This window comes from Scyliorhinus canicula, chromosome 2 (assembly GCF_902713615.1).
Source record: "Scyliorhinus canicula chromosome 2, sScyCan1.1, whole genome shotgun sequence".
Classification (NCBI taxonomy): Eukaryota; Metazoa; Chordata; class Chondrichthyes; order Carcharhiniformes; family Scyliorhinidae; genus Scyliorhinus; species Scyliorhinus canicula.
In genome coordinates this window covers 266,543,755-266,567,000 of record NC_052147.1, presented here as the reverse complement: position 1 = coordinate 266,567,000, position 23,246 = coordinate 266,543,755, and the positions used below count along the sequence as shown (strand labels likewise).

The 23,246-nt window shown below is 45.1% G+C and overlaps 1 protein-coding gene across 7 annotated transcripts in view; it reads left to right on the top strand.

Annotated features, from left to right (window-relative positions):
- ptpn4a (protein tyrosine phosphatase non-receptor type 4a) overlaps nt 1–23,246 on the top strand; it is a 428,771-nt gene that overhangs the window by 308,083 nt on the left and 97,442 nt on the right. For all 7 annotated transcript variants that reach the window (XM_038790048.1, XM_038790047.1, XM_038790049.1 and 4 more), the window contains one exon: nt 1,763–1,897. In XM_038790048.1, coding sequence (XP_038645976.1) covers nt 1,763–1,897 — 135 coding nt within the window. The remainder of the gene's footprint in view (nt 1–1,762; nt 1,898–23,246) is intronic.

The window sequence follows — 23,246 nt, the reverse complement described above, 5'->3', positions numbered from 1 at the left end:
CTCTAAAGTTGTACCTAAGTTGACAGCTTTCACATCTAATTAAAAAAAGACTAGGGTTTTTCTGCTAGATTCCATATTTGTTCTTCACTGAATTGACAGTACAGTTTATTGACATTTTTTCATCAATGCTAGCTATATCTGATCAAATTGACATGTTAAGGATAAAATAATAGAAAAAGTGTTTGATTTTGTTGTTTAATATCAGAAACATTAATCTAGTGTAGCTCATATGCATCTATTTTCTTTTAATTTAGTCAATATGTTTCACTGTTGTGTGTTGAAGCCATTTCAAAAGAAATGGATGAATTATCTAATTGTGTCCTTTCATGTATAAAATTCACCTTTAAAGAAAACTACTCTGGCACAAGAGTTCAGATGGAAATATTCACTTTTCACTGCCTACGCCTTAAGTTTTAGAATTCCTTCTCTAAATTTCTTTGCCTCCCCATTTGTGTCTCCTTTTAAGACTTTCTTTAAAACCTACCTTTTAGACCTGTCCAAAATCACCTTCCTCCGCAAGTTTTCAATTTCTTCTGATTGCACTCCGCCTTGGAGTGTTTGCCAACATTAAAAGATGTTGTTACAGATCGCAGTCACCAAAATCTGACTGTGGGTGAACTAATGGTTATGATGCAGGTTCAAAACTTGTTTATGGAAGTTCTGGGATACTTGTAGTGTTTATCAATATTTTGGAACATTATACAATAAATTAAATAGTATCTGGGAAGGGGAGTGGTAAAGGCAAAAAAGGGCGAAGCTTGAAGAGGAAAGGAATTTTATACGGCACTTTATACCACAAGAATTTAGTAACTTTGGTTATTGGCATATTTTCCATGTGACCGTCGAATTGGCAGTGCAGACAGAACCATGGTGGTCAGAAAAACCACGGCTGAGAACAGCTCACTAATGCAATGTGGTTACGTTTTCTGCGAAATTTCCAAATTGCACAGGAAATCCGTCAAAGCAGTTTGAGTGTGGGTGGGACCCAGAAGTTAAAACTGTTGAGATAGTTTTCCTTCAGTTGTTAGAAAATGCACAACAAACTACAGCGTGTCTTTAGTTTCCGATTATAATTTGAAAGAAACTAAGTTAAATAGATTAATATGCATGTATCACAGGTAACTTTAAATTCTAGCCTAAGTATACAAATGTAGTTCAGTGAAAGAGATGAGTAGGCAGATGGAGGTGTACGTTAATCACATGATTTTCCATTTACCGTATTGTGGGAAAACTTGTACAAAGGCATAAATGTTCAGAATATCTGCTTGCAACACTGCTTAATGTCTGAAAAGGAACAAGTTATGGGGAAGAAAATGTGGACGGTGAGGCTGTGGGAATGTAGTATATATGTTTTACTGCTTTGTTATACATAAATTAGTGTTCTTTTAAGATGTTCAGTTTACAACAAAAATGGTAATTAATGACTGCTTGGTTTGAGGCTTTGTAAGATCAGGATCATGTATTTAATAACTGTAATCACCAGATAAATTATGATTACTCAAGTCTGTGGTGAATCATATTGTGGAGGTGTTGCTGCTCACTGTATATTAATGTTTTAATCTGCATTCATTGGAGATGTGGAAGATTAGAGGGATCATATTTCAAGCAATGTACATTTACTGTACAATGTAGCTTTAGGCTGTCTTGTATGCAAGATCTACATTATTGTCGCAACATAATGTTAAGACCTAATTGATAATGTTCCCTCCTTGTTGAAGCCTTGTTTTAAAAAGATGTAATTTCTTTGCCTTTAATGATTCAGATCACCCAGTAAACCATTAACGAGAAAGATGATGAGCGGGATGGACTGGGAATCAGTAAGCAGGAATTCACTGTCAGATGACCGACTTGAAACACAAAGTCTCCCTTCACGTTCTCCACCTGGAACTCCAAATCAGTGAGTAACAATTGCAAGCTTTTATTTAGGACTGAATTAATGGGTGATATTTTACAGTGCAGTTTACATTGTGAATATTTTAGTTTCTTTTATTACTTGCCTTTGTCAGCATCTTGTTCATTCTATCTCTCCCCAACTAAATAGCTTCATTGAAATGAAGTTTTAAAAAAATAAGAGATTATTGGTTTTGTTCGGAGGGAAAGATGCATCCACATAATCACAACTGAGCCCAAACATTTATAAGAACATAACATAAGAAAAGGAGCAGGATTAGATCATCAGTCAGTCAAGTCTGCTCAAGTATTCAAAGTGATCAATGCTGATCTTGGGTTTCAATTCCATTTTTCCTGCGTATTGCCCATACCCCTCGATTCCCTGAAAGACCAAAAAAGCTACCTTTTTTTGCTTTCTTTGCTTTCCTAATTGCTTGCTGTATCTGCATGCTGACTTTGTGTTCTGTGTATGAGTGCATCCAAGTCTCTTTGAACATCAAACACCATAAGTTACATGTCTTCTAAAAAAACAAATTCTGCTTTTCTAAGCTAGTCTTAAATATATTCAATGATGGAGCATCAATAACCATCTGGGGTAGAGAATTCCAAAGATTCACAACCCTTTGGGAGACAAATTCTTTGCACATCTTGGTTCTAAATTATTAGTCCCTTATCCTGAAACTGTGATCCCTAGTTCTGTTTTCCTCATGTCTTCTAAAAAAAAATGCTGCTTTTCTATTCTTCTAACCAAAACGAATAACCTCACATTTTCCCACATTATATTCCATCTGCCACCTTGTTGCCCAGCTGTTTAACCTGTCTATAACTCTGCAGCCTCCTTGTGTCCTCCTTGCACCTTGTAATTCCACCTAAATTTGTGTCATCAGCAAACTTGGGTACATTTCTCCGTTTCTTCATCTAAGCCATTGATATAGATTTTAAATAGCTGGGGCCTTCTGCGACATTGTTGGTCGTTCTGGGTGAGTGTGCTTAACACTCGCTTTGGCTCTGTTTCTCGTTCTAAGCTCTGGAGTCGCCAGGTGCCGTAAAGACACTGCCACAGGTTTCAAGGTGAAGTTCAAAGCAATAAAGCTGTATACCAATTAGTAAGTCCAAAACAATTAGAGTTTATTATAACACAATTATGATAACACTCATGCACATGCTAAAGATTAAACTTACTTCTACCACTAAACAACTAATACTTAGCTAGGAAGGAACTGCGAGGTCAGGGAACAAGGCCTTTGTTCTGTTCTGGTCTGCAGGCTTCGGATCGCTATCAGTTGGCAAGGGTGTCAGTAATGCCTGTGTCAGGTAGCGGTCGTCGTTTAGGCACTTACTTGTTGGTGGCTTCTGCTCAACGGCTGGTGTAGAAGACAGGAGTCTGGAGGCTGGAGCCGGAGGCCGGAGACAGGAGACTGAACCATGTGTGGGACCTTTCTTTTATAGGTCCCAGGGGGTCCGCGCCCCTTTGGGCGGACTCCCTTACCTGCTTGGGATCGATTGGGCCTCTTCCCAATCGATATGTTTTGAACCCCCCAATCATAGGGCCGTTCCTTGGTTGCTGGGGCGGTTCTTAGGACTTATTGTCCTGGGCTTCTCTGGCGCCACTGGGTCTGGTCTCCTATAGAATGTATCGATTGATACTTAATTTGTGTCCATTGTATCTGGGACTTGCCCGGTATCACCTCATTAGTATGCTAACGACTTCTCTTTCACAGCGCTGCCTGGTCTCTGCAGCAGTCAGAAACCGGTTTCTGCAGTTGTCCCAATACATAATTGCTCTGCAAGCTGTTTGCTCTTTAACATGTCCGTTTTCCCTGCATTCTTTGCAGTCTTCCATTTTGTGTTCGTTAGTGGCCATCTCAGGTGGCTACAACATTCCAGTACTCCCAACCTGTCTACTTCAAAATTCCCCATTTATTCCTACTCCGCTTTCTGTCTGGCAACTAATCCTTTATCCATTTTAATATATGATTACAAATCCATGAGCCTTGATCTTGCCTGTTGACTTTTAGTGTGGCACCTTACGCAATGTCTTTTGGTAGTCCAGGTTTTCTACGTCTCTTCTTCATTTTCAAAAATCTCTTAAAAACCCTACAACTCTTATGTCAAACAGTTTTCCTTTCGGAAAACCATCTTGACTTGCTCCAACCATACTGTGTTTTTCTAACTGCATTGTTCAGACTTCCTTAATAACAGATTTCAACACATCCTGTGACTAATTTCAGACTAACTGACCTGTGGTTCCTTGTTTTCTCTCTCTTTCTCCTTTATTGAACAGTGGTAATTTGCTAATTTCCAATCTGCTGTAGCAGGTCCAGTATCCAGGGAATTTTGTAAAATCATCACTAGTACATCCACTATCTCTGTAGTTATCTCTTTTAGAACCCAGGGATGAAGGCTATGAAGTCCTGGGGATTTATTGGAATTTCGTCCCTTAAGTGTTTCCAGTACTTTTTCTGCTGATATTAATTATCTTAATTTTGTCACTCTTATTAGTCCTTGGGTTGTCCTCTATTTCTGGTATATAACTTCTGCTTTCTACAGTGAAGACAAACAAAAAATATTTTTTCTTCGTTTCTCCTAACTCCTCATCCCCATGATAATTTCTACTTCCTGTGCTTCTAAAGGACCAACGTTTACTTCAGCTACTCTCATCCTTTTTCTATATTTGCGAAAGCTCGTAGGTCTATTTTTACATTCCTGGCTAGCCTAATCACACATTCTATTTTTTCCTTTCTTTTAATCCACTTTTTGGTGGCTCTTTTACTGGTTTCTAAAACACCCTCAATCTTGCTACTGTTCTTTGAAACATTATCAACCCTGTTAATTGAATATGATCCTTAAAGTAAGCTACAGATGGACCTTCCTTGCTGAGCTTTTGTTTTTCAATGGAATTTATTTTTCTTGAACATTTTGAATTGGTAGTTTAAATATTTTCTCCTTTATTCACTGCCATACCTGTTAATCTGTTTATCCAATCAACTTTTGTCATACCTTTATTGAATGGGTCGGTGTCAACTAGAAGATTGCATCCAGTTCTGGGAACAGTAGGACATAGATAGGTTGCAGACTTGGGCAGAGAAATGGCAAATGGAGTTTAATCCGGACAAATGTGAGGTAATGCATTTTTGTAGGTCTAACATAGAGGGAAAATGTATTCTAAATGGCAAAACTCTTGGGAATATAGTAAGTCAGAGAGATCTAGTTTGTTTAATTTTCAGCTTCTTGTTTATGATTATGTGGTTTCAAACTTAATGTGTACTTAATTCAATCTCCATTGTAGCAAGACCATTGTTGCATACAAGTTAGGAGCAGGAGTCGGCCAGTTGCCTCCTCCATAAGATCATGGCTGATCTGACTGACCTCCCAGTTTCACTGTTTCCCAGTGGATCTCTTAGTATGACTTTACTCATGAGCCCTGTCTTATTGCACAATACTAGATACGGAATAGCATTATCCTCACTTAGTTCTACAATGTATTGCTCCAGGAAACTGTCATGAAAGCATTTTACAAACTCATCTTCTAGACCACCGTTACCAATTTGAATGGTCCAGTCTATACAAAGATTAAAGTCTCCCTTGTTATAAGCTCCAATAATTAATGTTTAATATTTTGTCCAACAGTATTAGCCGATTATTATTAGGAAGCCAATTAACTTCCCCAATCAGTGTTTTCTGACCCTTGTTAGTCCTAATCTCCATCCTTACTGGTTTTACATTCTGATTTTCTGAGCTAAGATTCTTTCTCACTAATGTCCTTATGCCCTTTTTATTATCAGGGCTTCCCCTCTTTTGCTTTCTACCTGTCTTTTCAGAATGTGTGTACCCTGAAATATTTGATTCCCAACCCTGGTCTCCTTTATAACCATGTTTCTGTAATGGTGATTATATCTAAAGCTTTTATCTCTCATTGTGCCACAAGCTAATCTCCCTTCACCCGAACCTTTTTTCCTCCTCTAAGTTTAAAGCTATTTTTCCCTACTCTGACCATATTTACTGTTGCACTCCTTCTGTGCATTCTGTCCCATTCTGGCACACTCTGGTTAACGTTCTCCCCGTACCTCTGTGGGTTTCCTCCGGGCGCTCCGATTTCCTCCCACAAGTCCCGAATGACATGCTTGTGAGGTGAATTGGACGTTTGGAATTCTCCCTCAGTGTACCCGAACAGGCACCGGAACGTGGCAACTTGGGGAATTTCATAGTAACTTCATTTAAGCCTACTTGTGACACAAATAAAGATTAGATTAGACCAGGGGTGGGCAAACTACGGCCCGCGGGCCGCATGCGGCCCGCCAAAGGTATTTCTGCGGCCCTCCAAGTCATTAAAAAAAAAAAAAAAATTTTGTTTAAAAAAAAATTTTTTTTTTTTTAATTTTTTTTTAAAGGTTAATGGGTGGGGGGGCTGTTGGGTTACTTACTGGTATAGGGTGGATACGTTGACTTGAGTAGGGTGATCATTGCTTGGCACAACGTCGAGGGCCGAAGGGCCTGTTCTGTGCTGTACTGTTCTATGTTCTATATGAGGCGCCCAGAATCATAACCGGGTGAAGTAATTATTTTACTTAATATACTATGCGGCCCTTTGTGAATTGTGAATTTCTGAATGCGGCCCTTGCACGGAAAAGTTTGCCCACCCCTGGATTAGACCATTTCTCTGTGATATTGCCTCTTGAACCTTCCAAATCTACCCGAATGTGAACCCTTTCCTGGCTATATAGTTTAAAATCCTCTGAACTGTCCTAATTATACAACTTGCCAGGAAACTGGTACCAACCTGGTTCAGGTGAAGATCATCCAATGGTAAAGCTCACTCATTGCCACTGTTGCACCATGAATTGAAACCCATTTTTCCTACTCCAGTTTTTCAACCACATGTTCAACTCTCTGAAACGAAAGAGAAAATACAGAAAAATCTTAGCAGGTCTGGCAGCATCTGTAGGTAGAGAAAAGAGCTAATGTTTCGAGTCCGATGACTCTTTGTCAAAGCTAACTGACAGAGAAAATTGGAAATATTCAACTCTCTGATCTTGTTTGCCTTGCACCAAATTGCTCGTGTCTCGGGTAGTAATCTTGGTAGTGACTCTGCATTTTAATTAAGCCCCTAGCTGATCAATATTCCTTTAGCAGGACCTCTTTCTTAATCCTACCTATGTCATTTTGTACTCATGTGAAGCATGACGAACTAGATCCTGCTTCTCCTGCTGGAAGTTTCTCTCCAGCCTGGAGGATATCCTTAACTCTGGCACCGGACAGGCAACATAGCGTTCAGCACTCACACTATTGGCTGCAGAGAACAATGTCTATTTCCCTAATTTTACTGTCCTCTACTGCAGCTACATTCCATTTTGCTGCCGCCACTTGAATGGCTCCTTGCACCATGGTGCTGTCATCAGTTTGCTCACCCACTCTACTCTCTTTCATACAAGCTGCAAGAACCTCAACATGTTGAACAATTGCCAGGGTGTGAGGTTCCCCCATTGCTACCTTCTGGATCCCCATACCTGCTTCATTGGCAGTCGCACCCTTCTGCCTAAGATCATGAACCAAATCAAAAGTACCTGGATAAGGGTTGTGACTGCTGCCTGGAGCAAACTGTCCAGATAACTTTCTCCCTCCCTGATTCATTGCAGCATCCAATACTAGGGACTCGGCTTACCAACTCAGCTGAAGTTTTTAGAGCTGCAGGCCACTTAACTCTAGATTTGGTTGCTGTGGATCAGATTGGTGTCCACCAGATCCCACATGCTGCAGCTGCAACTCACCACCTGTCCTACCATCTTTACTGGGTTTGTTTTTGACTAATTAGGTTGAGTTTAGCAATACCACCTAACTGTTATCTGTAGTTATATTAGGTAACTTAACTAGTTAAGCTGTAAGCAATACATTAATTATATCCCCCAGCACTGATTCAAACTATTGCCCCCATTCGGAGAGGTAAAATCTTCTCACCAACCAGTCACCCACCTGTCCACCTATTTAATACCGTGGAGCATTCATGGAGACTGGAAAAAGGTACAAAACGTAGCACCTCCTTTCCCTTCAGCACTAAATTCATGCCTGCATTCTGTACTCCAACTCCCTTATAATCATTTTTTTAAAAATTTAAAGTGCCAATTCATTTTTTCGAATTAAGGGACAATTTTAGTGTGACCAATCCACCTACCCAGCACATCTTTGGATTGTGGGGGTGAAACCCACGCAAACACGGGGAGAATTTGCAAACTCCACACGGACAGAGACCCAGAGCCGGGATTGAATCTGGGACCTCGGCACCGTGAGGCAGCAGTGCTAACCCACTGCACCACCGTGCTGCCCTTTCCCTTATAAGGTAAAATTAAGAGTTTTCCAGATGTATTCACGAACTAGTCAGTGCAGCACTTCCACTGCCAATTCATATTGAAAATATTAAACTTTTCTGTGGAACACCTCAGCCACTTGGCTTTATTCCTGGTGAAAGTCAAAATAACATAGCACAAACCATGCTGTATACTGCAGCAGATATTGATTGTCTTTAGATTAGCTATTTTAATTTTTAGCAAATCCTAGTCCCCAGCGTGGGTAGGTGCATGAAAGTGTGACTAACATAGTGCAGCTGTGTAGAGTATGGATTCTGTCACATGTAAACCCTTGGTTGATATAATTTTTCAGGTTGGTTGAGATCTTTGAGCAATACTTCAAAGTAAGTGCTTAATTGTTGGTGCTTGCATAGTGGATACGAGAAATGTGTTGTACTGTGACTTATTGACCAGTGATTGCTTTATTAAAATTTTATTTTTATTTTTATTTTTCCAATTAAGGAGCACTACCGTGCACATTTTTGGGTTGCCGGGGGTAAGACCCTTGATTACTTGACTGTAGATTATCCTTTGCCCGTTATTCAGAGGATGAGTTCAGCCAGTCATTGAGAAAGAGGTGTAGGAGTGAGAGAGTCATCACAGAGCAAGCACTTGTGGTATTCTGTGTTGCATTCTAAAAGCCAAGATGGTTCAATAACAAAAATAGAGGCCTGTGGAAACAGCTCGTGCGTGTACGTCCTTGTGGTTGAATATTACAAAAATAGCCCCCAAAAAATGTAAGCATGGAGAAGGGGGTATTAACTGCCCTATTAAGTTTATAGTAGAAAACAACAGCTGATTCCTTTTTACCAGCAAGATTAACACGGTTAAAGTTGACTTTTTTAGAAAATCTTAAATTGGCATATTTCCAGAAGTATGAGCTAACAAATCCAGGTTCAAACTAGTTTCGAACTATCATAAAGCTTGCTAGTAATGAAAGTGTCAGCAATATATGGATCCTAACAAAAGCAAAATACTGTGGTTACTGGAAGTCTGACAGAAAATGCTGGAAAGGTTCAGCAGGTCAGCTAGAATCCTCTTCCCCACTGTAACCAGACTCCTAAAAACTCTCTTATGGACTGACTAATACTACACTCTTGTGTGTTTTACCCGATGCCGGTGTCTATGTATTTACATTGTGTATCTTGTGTTGCCCTATTATGTATTTTCTATTATTTTATTTTATTTTCATGTACTCAATGACCTGTTTGAGCTGTTTGCAGAAAAATGCTTTTCACTGTACCTCGGTACATGTGACAATAAACAAATCCAATCTATAGAGAGAAACAAAGGTAATGTTTCAGGTTGATGACTTTCATCAGAGCTGCAAAGCCATCCTAGCTTTTAATCCCTTATTGATGCTCTTTTGGTACAGGTTGTGCAGTGGCATTCCTTTCGCTAATATGGTCTCTATTCCAGCATTTGCTTTAAATAAATAAATTGTGACCGGAATGCTTGTGGCAGCCATGATTTTAGGCTGTTGTTCAAATTATCAAACCACGTGACTATAAATAGGGCACTTTTACCAACAGCAGACTAAAACCTTAAATGTACGGAACTGCAATTTGCAGTATGTAAATGGTCTGTGGCAGTTATACCAGATTGTGTCCTTTTTATGCAGGTTAGTTATTTGATCGCATTTTATTAACTAGTTAATTCTTGAAGTTGCCACTTTGATAGTATTATGCTTCTGCTTAGTGTAAATTGATGTGAACATAATGTTGACAAGCAGACTGAAATATCTAATCCCTGCTGACAAGACATTTAATCCAAACGTAAAACCACATTTTCAAAGGAAAAAAAGCATCAAAGCAATTCTCTACATCTACACAATACAAGTAACATCACAGAAATATCAGCAAATCAGGAATTGGAAGCCAGGGAACTCGGGTTACAATCATCAGGGAAGTGCTACTGAGTAAAGTGTTGGAGCTGCGGCTGACAGTCTGGGTCCTGATGGAATTCATTCAACGATCTTAAAAGAAATGGCTAGTGAAATAATTGATGCCTTGGTTTTAAGTTTTCCAAACTTTCCCTGGATTCAAGGAATAAGCAATTAGATCGGGAAATAGCAGATGTAGCTCCGTTATTCAAAAAGGGAGGTTGATGGAACACATTTGTCATAGGAAAAATGTGAAATGCTGTTGTTAAAGAATTTATACCAAGGCACCCCCCCCTCGCTGACCCCTCCTTGAAGAAATCAATGAACGGTTTCCAGCTCAAAGTGAAGTCAACAGGCCCCTGCAGAGAACTTGATCTTTGCTAGCCGCAAGACTTCTGCCAGGTCACTGATCCACATCCCTGCAATCGGCAGCTCCGGGTCCCTGCAACATAACACAATCTGCCTTGGGCTATCAGGGGGCAAGGCCAATACACATTCTCGCTGTCTCTCTCGCTCTCACCCTCCCCAAAGCCTCAGCCCATAACCCGGCCCCCATCAACTCTACCAACACCTCCTCCCATTTGCACTTAACATTCGGGCATCCTTTCATTCCATCAGTTCCTTGTAAATATCCAATACTTTCCCCTCCTCAATTTCATCCTCTGACAGAAGCTTATCTTGCAGCACCGGAGGCGGCAACCCTGGGAAAGATGGCACTTCTCCCGTCACAAAATCGCGAACCTGCATGTAGATAAACCCATTCTTCTATTCCTCTTATGCAACTCAAACGCCCGTAATTTTGCATCAGTTCTCGCTGCCACAAACCTATGGTTATCACAAATAATTGCCGACAAAGACAGACCCTCTAACCCCAAGTGCTGCCTACACTGCCCCCACACCCTCCATGCCAACATCACCACTGGACTAACAGAATACTTGGCTTGTGAGAACAGCAGAGGCACCAACAGCAAGGCCCTCAAGCGCATTCCCCTACAAGATGCTGCCTCCACCTACTCTCAAACTGACCTGTCCTCCACGACCCATTTCCTCACCATCGCAATGTTTGCAACCCAGTAATAATTTATCAAATTCAGCAACACCACCCCCATGTTGCACGTTTTACTATGGGCGTAAAACGCGTTTATTGGAGTGTATTAACACGCCTCCGAGTTCGACGTGTGCTTAACACTGCTAGGCTCTGTTCTATGTAATTATTTAGCTCTGGAGTCGCCAGTTGCCGTATAGGCAACGTCACAAGTATTCCAAGGTCAAGTTCAAAGTAATAAAGACGATACACCGATTAGTAAAGTTCAAACGATCAATATTTATTATACAGTTAATAATAAATACTCATGCACACACTAAGAGACTAAGCTACAACTAAACTTAAGCAAACAGAATACTTATCTAACAGGAACAGGCAAGGTCAGAGAACGAGGCCTTCGTCCTGGTCTTGGTACTGCAGCCTTCAGCAAGCGTTCTGGTACTTGGGAGTCTAGTGGGCTTGGATCGCGTAGCGAGCGTTGAACTTACGGTTTCGGCGGCTGGTGCTCAACGGCTGGAGTCAGGATACCAGGTGTCAGTCAGAGCCGGAGCACGGGTTTAACAGACCGGACAACACGAGGTCCCTATCTTTTATAGGGGTTCCGTTGTCCTTCCCTCTTCTCGGGCGGGCTCTACCTATTGGATCAATTTCTTATCGATACTGGATTAATTCCCCAATGCGAGGGGGTCTCCGTGATGGAGGGGGCGTTTCTTATGTCCTTTTGTTTGGAGGTTTCTGGTGCCTCGATGTCTGGGTCTTGATTAGAATGTGTCCATTCAGAACCAAATGTATCTATTGTGTGGGTGTTCAAGTCTGATGGCCTCATTAGCATGCAAAGCGTTTTGCCATTTGCACCTAGCTAAGGTCTTTTCACCTGAGCCCAAACTGGTTTCTGCTGCTGCAGAATGCAAACTGCTCTTTGCAGACTGCTGTTCTGGCTGAACTGTCTGTTTCCCAGCAGCCTTCCATTTTAGTTTGGCTCAGTGTCCATTTTGCGTGGCCAGCATGGCTACATTCCCTCCTTGTGATCCTCACAATCGTACTATTGTGAAGGATCACCTATGTACTTTGCCTCCTTGTGTTCTGACCTCTTGCCAGTTCCTGTTCTACTCTGTTCTAAACTATGGGAAGAAGAGAAAAAAAAATTTAACTAACATCTCTACTTGGCCCTATGTCAAAAGGGACATGCATTACTACAATTGGGAACCTCTACCTATCACTATTAACCTTAACCTTAACTTAAACATTTAATCACTCTAAACCTTAACCATTCACACCACAACATCACACTTCCCAACTCGGCAGTCGAGTATGGAACAATATAATACATGGCTGAATTTTATTTACAGAGTGTTGTAATCAGTGAGGGGTTGAGGGGTTTGGTGGAATCCGAAGATGGGGGATTGCACTCTATAGATGGGTGAGGTGCTGGAACGAGAGGCTCTCCTCTTCCATTTCCTCAACCTGAGGGTCTGCACTAGGATGATGAGGATCGCGATCACCAACAGTGATTCGATTATGTAGGACATGGAGTACCACGTCATGAATTTAGTACACCAGGTCTGAACCTCGCTGATCAGAGCTGAGCACTGGGGGTTTGTTGTACTAACATTTACGGTGGGGGTTGTGGGGGAAACGTGTCTTGTTTCCACACATATACATATGACATTAAACAGTAATAAGTGGGCTTCCATCATCTTTTGTTGTTCTTCTTCTTTCTCTTCCTTCTTCCTCCGGTATTGACAATCCTGGCTTCGACCTCTGTCTCGTCCTTTGAAACCTTTGGGATCAAGCACAGTATCTGTCAATACACAGTTTAAGACCTTTACTTGTTAGTGCATCTGTCTTTCAAAACCCAATTGACCCTTTAAAATGACTGGCTAAGTCACACCCTGTGACTCCCCTCATTTTTTTTTTTCAAAAAGCGAATTTAAAGACCAGCATACACCTAACAATCCTTCCTTCTGCGAGCCGTCTCGCAGGCTTTGCTGATTTACCATCCGAATGTTCCCGGATGTAAATAGCATGTGGGATGGTGGCCGAAGGGCTACCTAACCTAAAATGAAAACAAACTTGGAAATAAACATCCGAATGAGTTGCGTATGGGCCGCTACGGGTACGAGTTGGATGGGATCCCCGGGTAGGGCGTGCTGTGCCATACCCGAGCTTGGCTGACCAAGGGTTGGTTCTCAGACAGGGCGGGTCCTCAGTGCCGTTTGTCCACTGCCTGAGTAACCTGGAAGAAACGGGTACGAATGTGTTGACCATGACTTGCAGCCTCTATTTCGCCGAATAGAGGGGCACCTAAAAAAAACCAAGGGAGCCAAGGTGCTCCAACTGAGGACATCACTGAAGTTCTCAGAGATATCTGCGGACAAGCTATTTGGCGTGTGGCCTTACAGCTTTGGAAAGGATCTCCAATCAAACCGAAGTTCTCAAAAGTTTCGGCAGACAAACTAACGTGTATGTGAGGTGGTCACAATCTTTTCAGCTGAAAAGAAGATGTCCATCCTCCAGCTGAACAATGTACATTCCTGAAACAAACAAACATAAAACGAAGACAAACATACGTGCAGGTTCCATCAGAAAGGACATCGTTTCCCTCAAACGATTCCTATCTTACATCATCTGGACACCTCACTTTGATTCTGCCTCTGTGAACAGGGTCACAAAGGGGTTGCCGTGTCGGGAGTCAGACACCGTGTCGTCCTGCTCTCCCGGATCCCACACCCTTGTGTGGATCAGGCATGCTATTTTGGAGTTGTGTGACCGGGGGTCACTCTCGTCATTGCGGACAAGTCTGTAGGAATTGTCCCTGTGCCATTGTGTAGTGTCGAGTGTGTTGTCGGGGTAGTCGGGGTCGGGTGGTGGTTCTGGATATTTGAGGTAGGTGACTTCCATGGGGTCACTGGAGTCGGGGTCGTAGTTGGTGCAGTGTGGGCTGTATGGCTGTGTGGTGTCGCTGTCTTCAGAGTCAGTGTCTGTCCTACTGTCTCTGCTGTGGCAGCTTGTGGGCGTGTCGGGGCGTGGTCTGTAGTGGTCTTTGGGCGGAGTCGTGGGCGAGTCCGTGGATGAACTGGTCTGTGAGGGGGATGGTGGAAAAGTGTCTCTGGTGGGCGGGGTGAAGTGTTCTGCTGCATCCAGCAGGACATGGTGAGCATGGTTGGCCTGTGTTCCATATGCCTTTAACTGGTTTATATGGAACCACGCGGTCTTCCCATTAGGATACTTTATCCTGTAAACGGAGGGGCTAATTTTGTCCGAAATTGAGTAGGGACCGGAATATTTTGGAGCCAAAAAACTGCTGGGGTTATAAACAGATAACATTACCTGTTGCCCAACCTGGAATTCTGTGGTGTGTACGGTCTTATTGAAACAGGCAGTCCGTTGCTGTCGGCGTTTCCCTAGCTGGACTGCGGCTGCGAGCTGTGCAGACCTCACAGTCTCAACTAGATCTTTAACTGCCTTTTCATGTGTGAGGGCCGTCACTTCGGGGCTTGTCATGTCCAGTCCTAAAAGGAATTCTGTACCTTTCATAGGGCGTCCGGTCATGAGTGTGTGTGGTGTGTATCCTGTAGATGTGGAGACAGTGTTCCTTATGAACATGAGTGCAAAGGGGAGCACTGAATCCCATGTGGAATTGTTCTCTTGAACCATTTTTCTGAGGGTAGTTTTTAGGGTCCGATTCATGCGCTCCACAATCCCGCTGGACTGTGGATGATACGCAATGTGGAAGTTCTGTTTGATTCCGAATATTGTCAGGACGTTCCTCATGACCCGTCCTGTAAAGTGAGATCCCTGGTCCGAATCGATACTTCGGGGTAAACCCCATCTCGTGAAGATGTGGTGGGTCAGGATCTTTGCAGCTGTCTTAGCTGTGTTTGTTCGTGAGGGAAATGCCTCTACCCATTTGGTAAAGGTATCTATCACCACCAGAACGTATTTATAGCCATTCCTGCAAGGGGGCAATGGACCTATAAAGTCGATCTGGAGGTTTGTCCAAGGGCCGTTAACTGGGCGAGTATGCCGAAGTTGTGCTTTCTTAGAATACCTCTCCGGGTTATTCTGAGCACAAATCAGGCAATTCTCTATGTAGTGCGTTACATCATTCCTGAGATTAGGCCACCAACAGAGTTGCCTGAGGTGCCTCGTTGTTGCATCAATTCCCTGATGCCCGTGTCCGTCATGGAACAAGGCAATCATCTGATTCCTGTCCTGCTGTGGGACCACATAAAGTTGGTCCTTAATGATCACACCCTCATGTGTGGTCAGTGCGTGTTTAAAGTGCTCGTAAGCAGGCACAAAGTTTCCCTTGAAAACCTCCCTGAGGTCTCCGTCCTGTTTCTGTGCTGCCACGAGGTCTTTAATATCAGTCTGTGAGACTTGTACTGCGCTCACAGGGGCGCTAGCTGGTGCGCTAGCTGGGGGGGTCCATAAGTGTCCTCTCCTGGAACCTGCCTTAGCCAACGCGTCGGCTTTTACATTCCCAGGGGGTGATGACCTATGGTGGCTTCGAACTTTTATAATGCCGAAGGTCCTGTCCTTCGTTTTCTCTAGGATATGCTGGAGTAAGGGGGCTGATGGAAGGGGTTTTCCGTCTGCGGAGACAAAACCTCGTGTCCTCCACAGGGGCAGAAAATCTGTTAGGCTATTGCATACATATAAGCTGTCTGAATATATGTCTGCTGGGCTGGGGAAAGAATCGGGGTGGTCCACTATGTACGCTATGGCTGCTAGCTCTGCTGCCTGCGCGCCTAAGTGACCTGGTAACTTAAGAGCTATCTCTTCGAGAGCGCGCCCCTGCGCGTCCTCTACATAGATGCCGCATCCTGTGATACGCTCACCATTTAAAACTGTGGAGGAACCGTCTACATAAATCCTCAAGGGTCCACACGTGTCTGTGGGCTGGGGGCTTTGTTTCGGGTTCCCTATCTTCCTGGGGGGTGTTTTTGCTAAAAAGGGTCCTGTGTTATGCAGGGGAGCTACAATTTCACAGTCATGGGGCTGTCCGGGGTATTGGAGGTTGTCTGCTAAGTATGTGTGTGTGCGTGTCCGTTTCACTGTAATGTCCCGTCCTTGTAAAAGTAGGGTCCACCTAGCTGCCCTAATCTGGCTAACTGAACCGTCCTTCAGTCGACCGTCTAGTAGTAGCTGTGTGGGTGTATGTTCGGTTAGAATGGTGATGGGGTTTAGTCCGGTGATGTATGAGAAATACTGCACTGCCCAGAAGACAGCAAGGAGGTGCCTCTCACAGGCTGAAAATCCTTGTTCTACCGGGTCTAACAGTCGGGAGGCATAAGCCACTGGTCTTAGCTGCTCGTGCCGTTCCTGAAGCAACACGGCCGAGAGGGTCAGATCGGTGCTCGCTACCTCTATTGCGTACGGTGAAAGTTGGTCTGGGACTAGCAGCGCGGGTGCTGCACTAAGGGCTCGTTTCAACTCTTCCACAGCGCCTGTATGCTGCGGAAGCCATTCCCAGGGGGCTCCTTTCTTAAGGAGGTCTGAAAGTGGGGCGGCTTTTGTCGCGAATCCGTCTATGTGGTTCCGACAATAGCCAACCAGTCCTAAAAACGACCGGAGGGCTGAGACATTTTGGGGAAGGGGCAATTTGACAATCGAATCAATTCTTTTGAATTCGATCTCGCGTTTGCCGTGCGTGATGACTGATCCCAAATACATCACTTTACTTTCCAATATTTGGGCCTTTTTCGGGTTAACTTTACAGCCAATTTCAGTTAAGAGTTCCAGGAGTTCGGCCAGAAGCGAAATGTGCTCTGCCTTTGTGTCTGTCTGCAGTAGTAGGTCGTCTACATACTGTACCAGGCATTCGGGTCGGGAAAATTTTTCTAATCCACTTGCCAGCTGTCGGTGGAAAATGGAGGGTGAATTGTGGAATCCTTGTGGGAGGCATGTCCACGTGTACTGCTGTGTTTTAAAAGTGAATGCGAATTTGTATTGGCACGCTTTTGCCAATGGTATTGACCAGAATCCATTACTGATGTCCAATACCGTGAAGTACTTGGCGTTGAGACCCTGCTTGAGCATGGTCTCGGGACTAGTAGCTACCGTTGGGGCTACTGCGGGGGTTACTTTATTGAGTTCCCGATAATCGATGGTCAGACGCCATGATCCATCGGGCTTCCTCACTGGCCAAATAGGGGCATTGTTGGTGGAGGCTACCGTTCTCAGTACACCTTGTTCCAACAAGCTGCCTATAACTTTTTCTATTTCCACCTCTGCCTCGAGGGGAAATCTATATTGCTTTTGCGGTCGGGGGTCCTGTCCGGTAACATGAACTTGTCCAGTCATTCTACCACAGTCATGACGGTGACTTGCAAATGCTGTCCTGTGTTTGTTTAGTAGGGCCTTAATTTGTCTGTCGGTGTGGAGTGTAGTCAGGTCGAATGAGTACTCTCCCACTGCGCTAATCCGATTAGCGTAGTCTCCTACTGTGAGGGTGGCTGGGGCTCTGTCTGATCTAGCCATTCGCCAGACACACTGGTTCACTGGGTCGAACGACAAGCTATGAGCGTTCATAAAGTCTATCCCCAGGATGTGTTCTGCTGTCCGGGGAAGATTTACTAGAACTACGGGGTGCCTTGTGCTAATGTTCCCTAGCTGGATCGCTACGGGTGCTGTGATATGTCCCTGCTGCGAGTGTCCGGTGAACCCGCTAAGTGTGATGGTGGAGGTGGTCGGCCACGTGTCTGCGTGTGCCGTGGTTGTGGAGTTAATGGTGGTGCAGGATCCTCCTGTGTCCCACAGTAACTCTATGGGCTTCCCTTTGACTTTCGCTGTGACTACGGGCCTCCCTGATGAGTCCCATAGTGTGTCACAGACCCAAGTGGGGGAGCCCGAACACCGTCAGTTCGTCTCGTCCACATTGGTGGGTCCTGACTGTACTGTTACATTGTGGATGGGTTTTGCTTTGTTGTGGTTCAGAGTGCCTGTCTGCTGGCCTCTCTGAGATCGCTGGGGTGCATTACACTCTTTTGCCCAATGCCCTAACTGTCCACAGTTATAGCATTCCTGTCCTTTCTGTTGAGGGCTGCTCTTGCCTTCATTTACCCATGCGGGCTTCTGGTGCTCTCTGACTGCTTGGATATCTGCAGCAGCCTGAGCCTCTTCTGGGGATCTAACTTTTCCTTTTGCCTGAAGCGATTGCTCCCAAGCGCGGGACAATCTTTTCAGGACCCATTTTTCGTTATGGGCCTCTTCTGAGGGGTCGTAGCTATTGCAAGCGCTCTGTCCTGCTTCTGTTGCGTGTGAGATAATGGTGCGCGTCCACTTAACCATGTTTTCGCGGGTTAAATGCGCTCTATCTAGCTGTCCGAAAACTGCGCTGAAATGAATCCACAGCCTTCCTGCGAATGCTGTGGGGTGTTCGGATCTCTTCTGCCTGCACTTATTCAATCCTTCTACGGGGTCACCTCTATTGTACCCGATGGCATCTAAAATGGCGGTGTGCATCTCCTCTAGGCTGCCTCCTGCCACGTTTTGTGGGTCGGGGAGGGCTGCTACTACACTCTGGTCTAAACTCAGCACGGTGAGCTTAACCTGCTCTCTCTCATCCAGGCCGTACATGGTAGCCTGCTGTTTTACTTTAGCGAAAAACTGGTGGGGGTCTGCGGTGGGGAGGAACGGAGTGATCTTTTCACAAGCGTCCCTTAGCTGGGTTACTGTTAAAGGGGTGGTGTAAGTTATGTCTGGGGCGCCTTCTGATTCGGCTTTCCTCTGTGTGGTTACGGGATTCATGGGTGCGGTTATGATCTGAGCTGTGGGGGGTTGGGGTGCCTGTCGTTTCTGCTGAGCTGCTGGCGCACATGTTCCCTGAACATAACGCTGCGCTGTCTCGCTTAATTCCTGCCAATCTGGGGCGTTTTCCCCATCTAACTGTGCTCCAAAGGTGCTTTGGAAGCCATTCTGCACCGAAAGCAGAGATTGCAGTTCCGCAATCTGTTTCCTGCATTTCGCGTGGTCAACTGTGCTTTGTCTTTGTTCGGTCGTTGCAGCGTGGAGTGCTCTCAAAGCTGCTTTGAGATCGGAACATTGCCTCTGCAATGCCTCCACCTGCTTTTCCGATTCCTGTCTTATCAGAACGGCACGTTGCACGTCCTGATAGGCTTTCTCATACTGGGTCTGGGAACTGTTCAGATGAGCTAGACAAGACTGGTGAGCCCTCTTGGCATCATCCACCTCTCTATCCTTCTCTGCCAACTTCCCTTTTAATTCCAGGTTTTCTTTCTCGATGTCCCTGACATCGACCTTACTCATTCGGTTCCTTTCCTCTAAATCTGCCCGGAGCGTCCTGATGACCTCCTCTGCGCCTCGCAACTGTGCCAAGCAGGACACAATCGCCATCGGCTTGCGTGCTTTACCTAAACTCTTTTTGTGTATCTGAGAGAGGTTGTCCCACCAAGTATGACCTATACTTCCGGGACCTGTCTCCTCATTTGCACAAAACTCTTTCCAAAGGGGCCATCCCTTTCCCTGCAGATATTTGCGGAGTTCCAGCTCCCACGTGGGACACTGGCCTACTCTGCTACTGCTGCTGGTCGCTGCGACCACAAACTTTGCTGGATCCATCAGACGTTCCATTGCCTGCATGGCCATTTCCTCTGACTCTCTTTTTATAATTTGGAACAGGGGGTTGCTGGGGTGGTGTTTCGTGAAAAGGGTACGGCTTACGCTATTTTCCGATCACAAAACTACCGAAAGTTTGTCGCAACAAAAAGCTTTCAGTTTTACCTTACAGCCCTGTTAGTACGCATGCACTAAAACACACTTCCGAATTTCGCTTATTATTTTGAACACCTTGAATACTTGTGATCTCTTTCTTTCTCTGCAATTTGGAGTTCCAATTCAAATTTCAGGGTCCTGGACACTGTGGTGTTTCCACTTACAACAGGGTCCCGGCGGAGTCGCCACTAAATGTTGCACGTTTTACTATGGGCGTAAAACGCGTTTATTGGAGTGTATTAACACGCCTCCGAGTTCGACGTGTGCTTAACACTGCTAGGCTCTGTTCTATGTAATTATTTAGCTCTGGAGTCGCCAGTTGCCGTATAGGCAACGTCACAAGTATTCCAAGGTCAAGTTCAAAGTAATAAAGACGATACACCGATTAGTAAAGTTCAAACGATCAATATTTATTATACAGTTAATAATAAATACTCATGCACACACTAAGAGACTAAGCTACAACTAAACTTAAGCAAACAGAATACTTATCTAACAGGAACAGGCAAGGTCAGAGAACGAGGCCTTCGTCCTGGTCTTGGTACTGCAGCCTTCAGCAAGCGTTCTGGTACTTGGGAGTCTAGTGGGCTTGGATCGCGTAGCGAGCGTTGAACTTACGGTTTCGGCGGCTGGTGCTCAACGGCTGGAGTCAGGATGCCAGGTGTCAGTCAGAGCCGGAGCACGGGTTTAACAGACCGGACAACACGAGGTCCCTATCTTTTATAGGGGTTCCGTTGTCCTTCCCTCTTCTCGGGCGGGCTCTACCTATTGGATCAATTTCTTATCGATACTGGATTAATTCCCCAATGCGAGGGGGTCTCCGTGATGGAGGGGGCGTTTCTTATGTCCTTTTGTTTGGAGGTTTCTGGTGCCTCGATGTCTGGGTCTTGATTAGAATGTGTCCATTCAGAACCAAATGTATCTATTGTGTGGGTGTTCAAGTCTGATGGCCTCATTAGCATGCAAAGCGTTTTGCCATTTGCACCTAGCTAAGGTCTTTTCACCTGAGCCCAAACTGGTTTCTGCTGCTGCAGAATGCAAACTGCTCTTTGCAGACTGCTGTTCTGGCTGAACTGTCTGTTTCCCAGCAGCCTTCCATTTTAGTTTGGCTCAGTGTCCATTTTGCGTGGCCAGCATGGCTACACCCACCCTCGCCTTCCCCGCCCACACATCCCCAAAATCAACCCACTAACTTTCCTGAAAAACGACTTGAGGACAAAGATAGGCAGGTTCTGAAACGCAACAGAAACCACTAATTTTTATTGTTTGCCCCCGCCCTGCCAGCAACAATGGCAAAACATCCCACCTCCTAAAATCTGCCTTCATCCTCTCTATCAATCAGGCCAAGTTCAACCTATGCAGCTGGGCCTAACTCCGCCCCACCTGGATAGCAAGATATCCAAAGCTCGTCCCACCACCCTAAACGGCAACTCCCCTAACTTCCTTTCCTGCCTGCTAACATTGATGGAGAACACCTCACTCTTTCCCATGCTCAATCCCTCAACATCCAGTGTGCCATTGCCAGTGGCTGTCACCGCTTTCTTTTCACAAAACCTGTCTGATCTTCCCCAATCATCCTCGGCATGCAGTCCTCAATCCACGTGCAAGCACCTTCGCCAATTGCTTGGCATCAACATTCAACATATCAGGTGGTATGACCCACACTGCTCTGGGTCCTTATCCTTTTTAAGAATCGGAGATAGAAGCCTGCAACAAAGTAGCAGGGAGTTCCTCCTTTCCCTCGCCTCATTATGCACCCTCACCCACAATAGCCCCAGCACTGCCCCAAACTACTTATAAAACTCCACTGGGTACCCATCCGGACCTGGAGCCGCCTGCATCGCCCCCATGCTATCCATCACCAACCTGGGACTCCAGGCCCTGCACTCACTCCTCCTCCACCTTGGGAAACACTCAACTCATCCAGGAAATGCCTTATCCCCTCTTTCCCCTTCAGGGGCCCCTCCTGCAACTCATCCAGGAAATGCCTCAACTCCTCTTCCGGCTTGGGTCACTGTCTATGTGGAATCTGCACGTTCTCTCTGTGTCTGCATGGGTTTCCTCCGGGTGCTTCGGTTTCCTCCCACAAGCCCCGAAAGACGTGCTGTTCGGTGAATTGGACATTCTGAATTCTCCTTCAGTGTACTCAAAACAAGCGCCTGAATGTGTCGACTAGGAGATTTTCACTGTAACTTCATTGCAGTGCTAATGTAAGCCTAATTGTGATGCTAATAAAGATTATTATTGTTAATATGAAACAATGGATCCGGGAAAGCACCCGGTGTAGATGGGAGGTGTATGAAAACTCCTTCGCCCTCATTCTCCCAAATCTCCATTGGTCTCGCCTCCTCCCCCTTCAGCTCCCTAGCCACTGCCGACTCCTCAACGACTTCGAGGTCGACCAATCCAGGCTCGGGTCCAGGACGGTATTATGATTTCTTCTCTCCCCCCCCCCCGTATTATGATCTCTTCTCTTTCCCCCCCCCCCCCCCCCCCCCCCCCCGCACCTTATAATTAACCGGTGCACATCTAAATCTGGAATCCTCGCCAGCACCCGTCTCATAAAATTCACATTATCCAAATTTGGGGCATAAACATTAACCAGAGCCACTGGCATCCCCTCCAGCTTCCCACTGACCACCACATACCTACACCCCGGATCGGCCACAATGTTCCCAACCTCAAACAGCATCCTCTTATTAACCAACACCACCACTCCCCACATCTTCATATCCATCCCCGAGTGGAGCAACCGCCTAACCGATCCCTCCCTCGGCCTCGTCTGATCCCCTAGCTTCAGGCGTGTCTTCTGCAGAAACACCACATTTGCCTTCGGACTCCTAAAGTACATGAACAGACGTGACCGTTAACTGGCCCTTCAACCCTTGCACATTCCACATGACCAGCCTGGTGAGGAGGCTCCCCGTCCCCCTCCCCTGCTGATCGGCCATACCCCTTCCATACCCTTTCTTGGGCCAGCACATGTCACGTGCCCCTCTAGGCCCACCGTCCAGGGTTAACCGACATCTCTCGCTTCCTAATTGAGCCACACCAATCACATACATGATTGCAACCCTCGTCTCTTCCCCCCCCCCTTGCATGGATAGAGGATTTTTTTTTTGTTTGTTCATGGGACGTGGGCATCGCTGGCTGGGCCAGCATTTATTGCCCATGCCTGAGAGAGTATTTCAGAATGAACCACATTACTGTGGGTCTGGAGTCACATGTAGGCCAGACCAGGTAAGACAGATTTCCTTCCCTAAAGGACATTAGTGAACTAGATGAGTTTACAACAATTGACAATAGTTTCATATTCACCTTTTTAGACTTTTAATTCCAAATTTTTATT